Raw genomic sequence first — 14069 nt, 5'->3', positions numbered from 1 at the left:
AGGAAGGGAGGAAGAGGGAGAGAGGGAGGGGGAGAGGGGGAGAGAGGGAGGGAGGGCGGGAGGGAGAATGAATATGAATGTGTGTGTACATGAGTCCAGGAAACTTTGGAGTCCAGAAGAGGGTGTCAGATCCCCTGGAGCTGGAGTTACAGGTGTGAGCATGCTGGGAACCAACCCAGGTCCTCCATAAGAGCAACCAGTGCTCTTAACTTCTACACCATCTCTCCAGTCCCCAAAACATTATTTTGAATCTTTCTTTTTTAATATTTTATTTATTTTTATCTTATGCATGTGAGTGTATCACCTGCATGTATGTAAGTGCTCCCACGTGTACAATGTCCACAGAGATCAGAAGAGGGTGTGGATTCCTTGGAACTGGAGTTAGAGAGGTTGTTAACTGCCATGTGGGTGCTGGGTTCAAACCCAGGTCCTCTGTAAGAGTAGCCAGTGCTCTTATCTGCTGAGCCGTCTCTCCAGTCCCATGAATCTTCTGTTTTATACATTTTCAGTTGTGTCTCCGTGCAAGCACACACTCTAACCAGCCACTGAATCCTTCCGCATGTATAGATTTCCAACGTGTTGGGATGGCTCCATCTCACCATGATGATACTAGAAAAAAAGAAAAAAGCACTTGCCGTTCTCTATCTGGTGGTGGGCGACAGTCAACTCTGGATTCATCCAGCTGAATGGGGACGTCAGGTGTGGCAGTCAGGCACCTCTTCAGTGGGCCTATTTAGGAGACCCCAAAAGTATACAACTGTTAGTTGTCGGGAAGAAAGGAAGTCCTTGACTGTGTTTGGAGAGACGTGAGGGAGAAGTAAAGACAAGTATCAGCCTTACAAGCCTTAGGCAGGAAACCGGGAAAAGCCAGAACGGAGGATATTGTTTTAAAGTCCAAATTAAAGTCCATTAGCATCTCTTCATGAGCTCCCCAAAGCAGTTCATGGATTGGGCTTCTCTTTGTTTTCCTTTGGCCTCCAGACCTGACTGAACCCTGGGTGTGATTTCAGGCACTTTGATAACTGTCAGAGAGGCTAAAATCACAGTGTGAAATCCCTCCGAGATGCCGCATAGAGAGGGAGAGAGAAAAGGAATCTAGCTGTCATTTAATTTTTTTTTTTTTTTAAATTTTATGTGTATGAGTGTGTTGCCTGATTGTATGTGAGTGCACCCATGTCTTGCAGTGCTGTGGAGGTCAGAAGACGGCTTCAGAGTCCCCTGGAACTGGAGTTAAGGACGGTTCATAGCTGCCATGTGGGTGCTGGGACTCAAACCTGGGTCCTCTGCAAGAGCAGTCAGTGCTCTTAACCGCTAAGCCATCTCTCCAACAATAGTAGGCCTGTCCCTCTTGGCTGTAGGCACACATTGCCTATGGGTGTTGTAGTACTGAGTTGATCAAGGTCTGAAAGTCTTATATTTAAGCAGCATTTTATCAAGAAGAAAATTAGCAAGAAATAATTGTCTAAATAACATGTCACATGGTAAAAGACTAATATTTTTAAAATGTAGTCCCAGGACTGGACAGATGGCTCAGCAATTAATAGCACTGGCTACTCTTGCAGAGAACCTGGGTTCAGTTACCAGCACCCACATGGTGGCTAACAACTATCTGTAACTCCAATTCCAGGGGATCCAACACCCTCTTCTGACCTCTGTGGGCACTGCACGACACAGGTGCACTTACATACATGCAGGCAATACACTTGTATGCACAAAATAAAAATAATAAAATATTTTTAAAAATGTAGTCCCTTGGATTGTCAAAGAAACATACCAACCATTTTAAGTTTTGGTTATATTTTTTGTGGGGTGTTTAAGACCATGAAGATGAGCAACGTTAATGTTAGGGTTCCAATCTGCAGCAGCCCTCCCCCTCTCCAGCAGGGCCTCACAGATTTCACAAGCCCCTGAGAAATGGGAACCAAGTTGATAAGCACCCTGGTCTTTGAAGTCAAGAGAAGCAGACTCTTTTACACCTTTTGGCAAAAGGCAGCTTGCTTTCCCTTTGATGATCTCGGAAGACAAGATAAACAGATTCCACCTTTTGACCAGCGATCACACAGGAGGTTTTCCCTTTTGATCTTAAAAGGGTAAAATGGCACAGGCCTTTAATCCCAGCACTCGGGAGGCAGAGGCAGGCAGATCTCTGTGAGTCCTAGGCCACCCTGGTCTACATAGTGAGTTCCAGAACAGCTGGGGCTACAGGGAGACCCTGTCACAAAAAAACAAAAAAAAGGGGGGGGGGGAAAACAAATACCTCTTGACCCAGATCCTGGCTGACAGACGGAAGGGGGCAGGTTTTAACTGCAGCTGTTCTGACAAGTCCCGCTTTCCCACTCCCCCCCCCCCCCCCCGTGCCTAATTAAGTAAAAACAAAAGAACCCTTCCCGTCTTCTGCACCTCCCGAAGCCCCTTATAAAGGCCCCAACTCACAACCTGTGGGCTGACACTTTCCCTCCCCCAAAGGGAGCTTGTCCGTGCAAAATAAAACTCTATCCCGCTTAGAATTTTATCTGTGTCTTGGTGCTTTCTCCCAATCAACCCGATTCATCCATCGGCTACTTCACCTATCAGTTAACCATTTTCTTTTTACTGTAAAGGTCAGTTGATGATCTGGTCCTCAAGGGTCACTTGGGCTTGGGAGGAGCCTTTGGTTTCTTTAGCCTTCTCTTTGCCAACTCTTCAGCTATGTGAGGGTAGGTCAAAGGCTTTACCTGACTATGACTTCACTTGAAAGCATTAAGGAAAATTTCCTCAATGCTGACCCTCCTCTTTGTAGACTGGACGTTGGTTAGAGTCCACCTGCTGAGGTTTCTGCAGGAAGGATTTATCTGTCACACCCCCACGGAGTAGGTTATTATTTTTTTTTCCTTTACAACCAAACAAACATATCCCAAAATAGAAAGACTAAAGTGATGAAGAGGATACATATCTCTCCTGTGTATTTGTGGTATGCACATTAAAAAAACTACTGTCTTCTGACATATCATGTAGAATCTCATGTCTGTTTCTGACTGACTCCTGCTGACCCAGATCTCCCACATAGTCCTTTGGCTCTTCCCAGCTCATCAGATATTTACTGACCGCCTACCACCAGTCAGGGAACGTGTTCCTTCTTGAGAAATAGGCGAAGATGACTCTGCTGTCAACTCACAAGCCAATGGGACAAATGAAGGTGTCCTAAGATGTGTGTTGGGTACACTTTGCTGCTTTCTCAGACCTTAGGCAAACTGGTGAAGTTATTTGAGCTCCAGAAATTAAGGATAATAATAATAAATAGTGCCTGGTTCATAGCATTCTCATAGTTACTATATAAAATGTTGGTGAGGGAAAACAGCTTTTACACTGCTAAAGAAATCTCGTTATTCTCCGTGACAACTCATTGATAGAGGCAAGAATACAGATCATCCATAACTTTATAGCTTCAAAAATCAAAGTTCAAAATGTTCAATTATGGGTTGGTAAGATGACTCAGTGGCTAGAGGTACCCGCCACCAAGCCTGAGGAACTGAACTCGATCCCTAGAACCTACATGGTGGAAGGAGAGAACCAGCACCTGCAAGGTTCAGGTGTCCTCTGACCTCTACTTGTGCACTGTGGCATGTGTCCCCCAATAAATTAATGATAAATGGTTAGTTTTTTACATGCAACCAACCATACAAGCATGTGCATTGTAGTGCTCCGTTCAGAACATGGATCTTTACCTTCTTTATTTCCACATCACAGCACTGCAAGATCCTCACTCACTGCTATTTTAAAAAGCAGACTACCTATTTTTAAGAACATTCTCAGACACATCTAAAAGGCCATATTAAAAGCTAACAAAAGTAAAAGCTCTGGTTTGCATTCCTCCCAGCATCTTGAGGAGGACATATTATTCTGGAGATATTTGGAAATGGATTCTAGTTTTTTATTCTTAAGCTTTGAGCAATTGTTCTTGGATTCAGGAAAGCATAGTCACCCCGCCCCATACACACATCCTTAGGGTGTTGAAAGTCTTTGGTCTTATTTCCTAGTCTGCCTTTCACAGTATCTGTTATTTGGGAGGATATAATATTCATAAGTCAGTCAATGCCAATAAATATCTGTAACTGTTGGCGGGAGGGGGGCATTCAAGAGTCAAGAACTGGCAGGAAGTCTGGGGGATGGGTCAATGCGGCAGCACCTGGGGGTTGTATTACCAACCTCCTCTGTGCAAACCTCACCACCCAGAAGGTGGGGACCATCTTCTGCGGAAATCCATCACGGCATTTCAAAGGCAGATTAGAAACAGATGAGAAAAGTTAAAGGGTATGGTTTATTTTATTTGGAAAATCGAATTCCCTTATGGGAGAGCTGGGTCAACAGACTTCAGGATCTGGGCTCCGTTCAAGACTCCCTGACTCATTGGGTGGCTTGAATAGATGATGTAAGGATGGTTTGTGATGCTGTATTTGGCTCACAGGTGGAACTGCATTCAAGGCTGGTGCTTATCCAACGATCACTCTGTGTTTAGTCCCTTACCAGCTATAGCTGTGCAGTCTGGGAAGGGTATAACATACTTAAAGAAGTATTTATTTTTTATTGGTCTATATAGTGAGTTCCAGGCCAACAAAGGCTACAGGGAAACCATGTCACGAGAGAGAGAGAGAGAGAGAGAGAGAGAGAGAGAGAGAGAAAGAGAAATCAGAGGACAATGGATGCAGGAGTCAGTTCTCTTCTACCATGTGAGTCCCAGGAATTGAATTCAGTTCATCAGCCTTGGCCGCAAGCCCCTCTAGCCCCTTTCTGCCAGCCCAAAACATGCACCATTCTTAATATTTTTTAATTATTACTTTTGTTTTTCGAGACAGGGTCTCCCTGTATCCCCATCTGACCAGGAATTCACTATGTAGCCCCGACTAGCCCTGATCTCACAGAGATCCACCTGTCCCTGCCACCCAAGTGTTCATATTAAAGTATTATTACTTTTTCAGATTTACAATTTTTTTTTGGTCTTTTTGAGACAGGGTCTCCCTGTAGCCCCAACTGTCCTGGAACTATGTAGACCAGGCTGGCCCTGAGCTCACAGAGATCCACCTGCCTCAGCCTCCCCAGTGCTGGGATTAAAGGCATGCGCCACCACACCTGGCCGATTTACTTAATTTTTATGTGTGTGTGTGTGTGTGTGTGGCTTTGTGTCTGTGTCTGTGTGTGTGTGTCTGTGTGTGCAGAGAGACCAGGAGAGGGCACTGGATCCTCTGAAGCTGGAGTTACAGGCCATTGTGAGCTGCCCAACATAGGTGATGGGAACTGGACTTGGGTCATCTGCAAGAGCAGCAAGTGCTCCTGACCACTGAATCATCTCTCCAGGACCTCTTGGTCCCATTTTATAGGTGAGAAAATTGTGGCAGGAAGTTTTCAGTGACCTCGGAACCTAAATTTGTGAGTTTAAGAATTAAATCTTCATGGTAATTTTCTCTCAACGTTAGTACAGAGTCTGGTTCATAGCACATACCCCAGAAATCTGCTCTAATCTGTGCCTTAGGGGTTACGATACATGAAGTGTGGAAAGATGGGTGAGGCAAAGCTGAGTGTATTTCAACTGTTAAGGCGAAATCGGAAAAAAAGGTGTGATAAATGATATATGATAATAACTAAAAGCAATATAACTCTAAAAGAGCTATTTAGGAAGATGTGGTAGATTAACTAATACCTCTGTGAACTAATACAAGTTCTATTGAGTATTAAAGCTTTAAGCATGGATTTGAATATGAAATAGCAAATAGCAAGAGAGTGCTAGAAAAGGCATCAAAATAGAAAAGGCGTACATCCTGCCCGAAACAGCCTGCCATGAAGAAGGCAGGCATCACTATTCAATAGCAGAACTCTTTATTGAGCCTGGTGACCTTCCTCAATCCACTGTTCCTGCATCCCACAAACAACAGAGAAACGTAGGCCCAAGGTGAAAACCACAAACCCTTGATTATTGAGTGGGACTTCTCAAACCCAGATGCTGAACAGGGAGTTCTATGTGGGCTTTTGTCTGATTGGGTTGCACGGGTCTTGTGCATACTGTCAACACTGCTGCAAGTTTATATGAGCAAGTTCCCAGAAGCCTGGAAGACTTGTTTCCTTATGGTCTTGCAACAGCCAGGTCTGGCTCTTACATTCTTTCCGCCCCCCTTTCCACAATGGTCTCTGAACCCCGAGTGACCTTTAAAAAATTTTTTTATTATACTTTTTTAATTCATGCTGCATGTGAGCATGTGTGCATGTGTGTGTGTACATGTTAGAACGCACTTACTGGTTCGCTCCCTCCACCATGTGGGTCCTGGGAAATGAACTCCGGTCTTCAGGCTCAGGGGCAAGAGCCTTTTACTGGCTGAGCCATCTGCACAGTCCTACTGAGTTTTTTTCAATTTCAATTCCTTTGTTGGATACATAATTTGTAGATATCTTACTTTAGCTTAAGTGTTTTCTTATTCATTTTGAGAAAGTCCAATTCATGAATTTTTTTCTTTTATAAGTCGTGGTTTTGACATCATATTTAAATACAAGATTCTGAGGGTTTTGTCTTGTTTTCTAAAGTTTCATAAACTTTGAAGTTTTTGTTTTTGTTTAACTTTTGTATGGAAGGCAATTAGACTGAGAAAACATTTTGGGGGTCTGAATATTCAATTATTTTAAAATCACTTGCTAGAAGATCGCCCTCACTGCATGGAATTGCTTTACCACTTTGCTTCAAAATCAGCTGGTCCTATTTATGCATATCTACTTTCGGATTTTTACATCCCCTCCCATAACCTATATATTTATCACTTTTGTCTTGAGTTTTGTAGTCTCATGTGTTAAATTGTGTCCTGTAAATCTTCCTAAATTTATTCTTTCTTTAAAAATTATTCTGGTCCTTCTAGCTCTTTTAAGTTCAGTATATATTTTCAGACTTGGCTGCTTGTATCAACAAAAAGTCCTGCTGAGACCTAACTGAAATTGGATTAAATCTATAAATAAGTCTAAGTAGAAATGACATGTTAATTATACCAAGTCTCTCAGTCCACAAAGACAGTTTGAACTCCATTTATTTAGACTTCTCAGATTATTCTTGGCATTTCCGTTCATCTTTTCTCTTGTCTGACACTGTTCGGAGCAGCTCTGATGATGTATTCTCACATGCATTCTTTCTGAGAATGTCTGCATTTTGCCTTCATTCCTGAAGCATCAACACAGAGTTTAGGATTGCAAGCTCTTTTCTTCAGCAGTTAAAGCATTCCATGGACTCTGGTCTTATGGCTTCTGATGAGAAATAAAGTAAGTCTGTGAATGACCATTGCTTGGTAAATCACTGTTCTCTACTGTCAGGGTATCTTGATTTTAGTTTTGAGTATTTTGTGATGTTGCTTGGGTATATGTTTCTTTGAGTTTATTCTGTTTTGGTCTTACTAAACCTTCTGGATGTGCAAGTGTCCAGCTTTGGAAATGTTTTGCTGTTCTATTTCTTCAAATAATGTCCTGGACTGAAGAGATGGCTCAGAGACAAAAAGTGCTTGATGACCCGAGTTTGATCCCCAGAATCCACAAAAGGTACAGAGAACAGACACCATAAAGTTGTCCTCTGACCTCTACATGTATACTGTGATATGTATATTTGCACGTGTGTGCATACACACACACACACAAACACACATACATACACACTAAAAATTTTAAAATAACTTCCTAAATGACCTCCTTCATTTCCTTTTGGAACTCCTAAAAATGCTAGGCATTTGCTATTGCTCTTATCACTTTAGGGTTTATCAATTTTTAAAGTCTTCTAAGAAGTCTCTATTGTTCAGGTTGGATAAGTTTATTGATCTATCTACAAATTCATTTAGCGAACTCATGTAATAAAATTTTAGTTTAAGTTACTGTGAATTTTTTACCTCTAAAATTTTGTTTCTTTTTAATGTTCTTATTTCTCTTCTTAGATGTTCTATGTTTCATTTATTTCAAGAGTTTTCACACTTATTGGAGGATGCTTTTAAATTTACTTTTTATTTTATATGTATGGGTATTTGCCTGCATGTATGTACATACAGAGCCTGCAGAAGCAAGAAGAGGGCATAGGATCCCCTGGAACTGAAGTTACAGGTGACTGAGAACTCCTGAGTGCCAGGAACCAAACTTGGGTCCTTTACAAGAGTAGCAAGTGTCGTTAACCATTGAGCCATCTCTCCAGTCACTGAAGAACTTTCTTATAGGACCACACTGTAACAACCAAAACCAAGGCACTTGACATTTTGGTAATATTATACAACCCACTGTCAGTTTGATCAGTTGTCCCAATAGTTCCTGGTTAAGACCTAACTGAGGATCACGCATTGCATTTAATTGCCGTGCCCCTTGAGTCTCCCTTCATACACTGTGGCTCCTAATCTTCCTCTTTTTCTAACACTGATATTTTAGAAATTGACCACTTGGCCATTTATTTTGTAGAATATCCTTCAATTTATGTCTGAAATTTCCTAATGATTAAATTCAGGTTATATATTTGTGGCAAAAAAAAAAATCACATGGAAGACGCTATGTTCTTCATAGGTGGTCAGCACGGGGCACACGGTGTCTGCTCTTCTGGGGATGGTACCTCCGACCACTGCCTGAAGTAATGCTTCACAATTTTGCTACTATAACATAATGGTTTGTCATTTCTTTAGGGCAGGAGTTTGAATAGGATTACAGTGTGATGAGGAAGACTCTGGACCAGGTTGTCTTCTAGAACTCTCTGTGGCGACAGAATGCTCAACTCTGCATGGGCCAATATGGCAGCCACTGTTTGAGCACTTGAGATCAGGCTAATGTAACTGAAAACATTCAAAGGAATGTGGCTGGAAGTTGAGGAATCCCGTAAACACCCTGTACGTACCAACGTTTCCCACAGCGAAAAGTGCAAGGTAGGTACTTTGTCTTTTTAAATACTCCGAATAAAAAGTAGTCCATGGTCAAATAAGGGTGTACTTAAAAAAAGATTATTTTTATCTGTGTGTGTGTGTGTGTGCGTCTGTATGTGTGTATGTTACGTGTGCTGGGCAGAGAGAGAATCTGGGTCCTCTGGAAGAGCACCACATACTCAACTGCCGAACCATCTCTCCAGCCCCCCATAAAGCTTCCTTTGAGAAACAGTGTAATGTGAGAGCATCTTGGAATCTGTATGTTTTTTTTTTAACTTTATCTTCATGGTCAGTGTAAGAGAAATCATCAGTCATTTACTCCGTGAGTCCCCAAAGACCTCCATATTTTTTTTGTGTAAATGACTTACTAAAAGTTAGGGGCTTATAACTGTATGAGTTACCTGATTCCAACCAAAAGTTAAGATAATTCAGATGCACTGGAAATGAAAATAGAGAAAATTATATCGGAGTTCAGATTGTCTCAGATTTTGTTTGAGGTGGATAATAGTGAGTTCTTTGAAGAAATACTAGTCTACAAATTTTATCATGCACGAAGTGCTGAACTTAGCCTTTCTGAAGGAATTAGTATTAATTCTAGTGGTGCTTTGTCCATTCCCAACAGAGCTCTCTGAAGATGTTTGTGTTTAAATAGAAAGATTTGGAGCTGGAGAGATGGCTCAGTGGTTAAAAGCACTGGCTGTTCTTGCAGAGGACCTAGGTTCGATTCCCAGCACCCACATGGCAGCTAACAACTGTCCATAAGTCCAATTCTAGGGGATCTGATGCTATCTTCTGACCTCCACAGACAATGCATGACATGGGTGCACTTGCATATATGCAGACAATATACTCATACACATATAACAAAATATAAAAAAAAGAAAGATTCCTAACAGTCTGCTAGTTTCTATTTTATACATATACATCTTATTAATATTTTATTTACTTAGTTTTATTATTTTATGTGTATGAGTGTATTGCCTGCCTGCTGTGTGCACCTATGTCTTGCAATTCCAGCCGAGGTCAGAAGAGGACCTCTGGAACTGGAGTTATGGCTGTTAGCTGCCATGTAGGTGCTGGGATTCGAACCTGGGTGCTCTGCAAGAACAGCCAGTGCTCTTAACTGCCATCTCTCCAGCCCTCTTAATAATTCTTTAAGAATTTTGTGCATTGTATTTTGTCATATTCATACCCTCCCCGTTTCTCGCAGATCCACACTCCCTTTCCTACCCACCCAACTTTGTGTCCTCGTTTTTTTCTAAACCCATGGAGCCCGATTTGTGCTGCCTGTATATTCTTGGATGTGTAGCCATTCACTGTGGTCGACCTACCAAGGCCCCCTCTCCCAGGAGTTATCAATTACCAATAGCTCCCCAGCTTGGGGTGGGATTTTGTGCCCAACTCCCAACTCCTTGCTGGGATTTTGATTGGTTTGAGCTTGTGTGGGTCTTGTGTGTGGTGTCTGTTCAGCTGCCTTGCTGTGCCCAGAAAATACTGTTGCTGTGGTCACCCGCCACTTCCAGCTCTTACAATCTTTCTACTCTCTTTTGTAATGATCCCACAGCATTGGGAAGAGAGGGTGTGATACAGATGGTTCATTTAGTGCGGAGAACTCAGTAGTCTCTTATTCTGGGTGTTTCCAGTTTTAGGTCTCATCACCATCTACTGCAAAAAGAAGCTTCTTTGGGAATTGAGAGATGTGCTAATTTTGGGGCATAATGATAACTCATCAGGAGTCAGTTTAATACCATGTCCATTTAGTAAAATAGTAGTAGGTTCTCCCTTAGGGCCTACAACAATTCTAGCCTCAGAATCTTGGCCCCAATAACAGTGCCAGGTTTGGACTCCATCTGTGGCCTGAGCCTTGAATCCAATTAGAAAGTGGTTGTTGCTCTCCTGACCTGCATACCACTATTGCCCCAGTGGACATGTCTTGCCAGGCCTCTCATTATTGTAGTTCGCAAAGTTCACAGCTGGGTGAGACTTATGATTGCTTTTCTCCTCTGGTAACATGCACAGCGCCTTCCAGCACTATGAAAGCTAGTCCAGTAGGGATGAAGCTTCCAGGTCAGTACCAGCTTGATTCCCCCACATTGTCTGTCAGTATGTGGTGTTCAGCAACAGGGTCTTACCATCACATTCTAGAAGATAACTAACAGGAATGGCAATAGCCTATAATGTTTGGGGGTCTATGGGACCCCACTGGGCAACAGCTCCAAAAGAGGGAGCCCGTTCTGGCACTGGTGTTTTTTACTCAAAGTCATTTGAAGATGTTCTCACACGGTTGTCAAACAGAGTCTGAGCATCTCTCAAAGTCACACGCATATTCCGTTAGCGAAGGGAGTGTAAATGGTGAGGAGGCACCAGGGAAGGAGGTTTGCAGGGGAGAGGAAGGAGAGCTTTCCCACAGCCATCTTAAGCCAGAGCCTACAGCCAGCAGCTGGTGGTTTGAATTACAGACAAGTGCATGTGTGTGTTTCCTTCCTTCACTCCAGTCACAGTTCCTTTGGGAAGCTCTCAGCAGAGCCAGGGTTAGAGAAATTTTATTCCTGGAAGCTAACTATTGTTTTGACTGGCTTGTCTCAGCGCTGAGGGCTGGAGTTTGAATGATTCCCAAGCTGGTTGATGAGTTCGGGGTCTGATACGATTTTACTGGTTTTGATTTCATTGGTTGTTGTCGGAAGCTGGGATTCTTGGAAGTCTGGGGAGAGTGATTTCATCCTCCATAAAAGCTGATTCTTTTTTTTTTTTTTAAGGTACCCAGTGGAAGCTGTGACTCAGAAATGCCCCCGGAAGACATCACAGGTGGCCATTTGAATGCTGGTGTGTTCTCTGAAAAACCAGGAAGGGAATTTGACTTTGAAACCCCCGTGCCTTAAGTTATCTGCTGTGCTCTTTTTGTAAAGATTTGTTTTCTTGCCAAATGCAACATTCGGTTACTAAGTGGAAGTGTAAAAGTTCACAATTTCATGAAAATGCCAAATGTTTAACAGGGCTGTTCCTTCCCCTATGAACCTTCTCAGTTCACCACTAGAGGGCACTGTTGGCAAGGAAGGAACACTGCTAATCTCTGAATTGTTTTTTGAGATCTTTCGGGGGTTTTTTTCTTTCAGCCAGTAAATAAAAACGGAAATTTAAAAGCTACCCAATTTATTATTTTGCTCTTCTATTTTTAATTTGCCTCAAGTACTTCTAGACATTTCGCCCATTAATTAAGTAAAAGATGAAGTCAGTATAAAATGTGGCTCTAGTTTCCTAACAAATGCCGCCTTTGGAATCCTTTCTGCTCCTGGAACATTATACACTCTTGCACGTCCCATTTTGGAATGTTAGTGAGGACTTGGAGACTGGTCTACACAGCGAGTTCCGGACAGCTGGGGCTACAGGGAGAGCCTGTCTCAAAAAGACAAAAAAAAAAAAAAAAAAAAAAAAAATTTTTTTTTTTTAAATTTTCCAAAGAGTGAAAATATTTTACTTCCCAAGTTACATCTTCCTGACATTTTCCAGGGGACCTGAGAGTGGCAGTGGGGTTTCCTGGGTCTCTAGTTCAAATATTTATAACAGATGGAATCGTTTCTTGTTTTTTTAAAAAAGATGCATTTATTCTGATTTTATGTCTGCATGTTATGTATGTGCATCGCAGGCAATGCAGTGCCTGCAGACACCAGAAGAGGGCGCTGGATCCCCTGGAATAGGAGTTACAGATGGTTGTTAGCCACCGTGTGGGTGTTGGGAAAGGAACTTGGTCCTCTGTAAGCGCAGCCAGTGCTCTCTAACCCTAGATGGAATCTTTTCTACACATTGACGGTGGACAGGCTGTCAAAACCTGGAAATGATACAAAAGTTCTCCCATGGTTGTTTGGCGCTCCCTCCACTGTCGTTACCTTCTGGGGGACACACGCAGTGGTCCACTGTCGTTACCTTCTGGGGGACACACGCCATGGTCCACTGTCGTTACCTTCTGGGGGACACACGCAGTGGTCCACTGTCGTTACCTTCTGGGGGACACACGCCATGGTCCACTGTCGTTACCTTCTGGGGGACACACGCCATGGTCCACTGTCGTTACCTTCTGGGGGTACACGCCAAACATACGTCTTCACTCATCACGCCATCACCCCACCCCATCTACACGCCTCTTTCTCCGTCTTATCTCTAACCTTGCAATCCTTAACCCTTCCAGTTCCCCACCAGATGAGGCCACTGACCACTTTCCTGGAATTGATGAACATTCTCATCTGGGGCCATTTCCTTTTCTACCCAAAGTGGATGAGGGACAGAACTGCTCCAGGCTCGACCATCAAGATTTCTTCTTCGCTACCTTCTCCTGTTGCCGTCATGAAGCCGCTGTGTATTTTTGCGTTCACATACCGACTCAACACATCTGCAAAACAAGCTTGGGCTTTTCCTTCCTTTTCGTCTAGTTAGATGGGGCTTTCTACCTGCCTCCTGCTCCAGTATTCCATTGGTACAACTGTGGTTGGTGACGTAGGGTCTTGGTTCTCCACCGTCTCATGTTGACTACCCTATTTAGTCTCAGTGTCAGATGTATCATCACTCTTACGAGGGGCCGCTCCCAGGTCCATACGGCTTTACGCTTTGGTGACTCCTACAGATCCGAGTGTATAGGAACCACTTCAAATGCCCACTTGGTACCCGCATGGCCACCTGTTCCGTCTCTTCAAGGACCCCAAACACATGAAAAATCAGAGCTGCTTTTTCCAGGACTTACAGCTCTCTGCTCTGCTCCTGGCTCTGCTCCAGTGCCCAGGGGCTCTGTTGTGATTCCCCACCACAGCCTGCCAAATCTGCCTTTCCCACTGCATGACCCAACACCAAGGGGGTCTTCTTCCTCCTCCTCCTTCGTTCTTTTTAAAAAGCATTTTATTATTTTTATTTTATGTGTATGAGTACACTGCCTGCATGTATGAGAAAGTAGGGGAAGATTGGGGGGTGGGTGGGAGAGGCCCCAGGACCCTACCCAGGCCTGAAGGGTGAGAGAGAAGGTTGCTGGAAACATCCTAGACCATGTATGAAAGACTGTTAGGCCGTATAGGGTGTCCTTGAGCACCGCTCAGTCCTTAGAGTAGCCCTGAAGCTCGGGGGAGGGGTCAGAATTGCAGGTTGATGCAGCTCTGGGGCCAGGATTGCATCTTGAATACATTCTATGGCAGGAAGGAT

General features: G+C 43.3%; 1 protein-coding gene across 1 annotated transcript in view; it reads right to left on the bottom strand.

Moving 5' to 3' along the window:
• Window positions 1–430: 430 nt before the first annotated feature.
• Window positions 431–14069, bottom strand: part of Lmntd1 (lamin tail domain containing 1) — a gene marked incomplete at its 5' end in the record, with an annotated part of 90045 nt that continues 76406 nt past the window's right edge. The window contains 1 exon segment of the mRNA XM_029564975.1: window positions 431–609. Coding sequence (XP_029420835.1) covers window positions 596–609 — 14 coding nt within the window.

The sequence above is a fragment of the Nannospalax galili genome, unplaced genomic scaffold (genome assembly GCF_000622305.1).
Source record: "Nannospalax galili isolate Female #2095 unplaced genomic scaffold, S.galili_v1.0 scaffold917, whole genome shotgun sequence".
NCBI classification, from domain to species: Eukaryota; Metazoa; Chordata; class Mammalia; order Rodentia; family Spalacidae; genus Nannospalax; species Nannospalax galili.
This window is presented reverse-complemented; position numbering and strand designations above follow the sequence as displayed.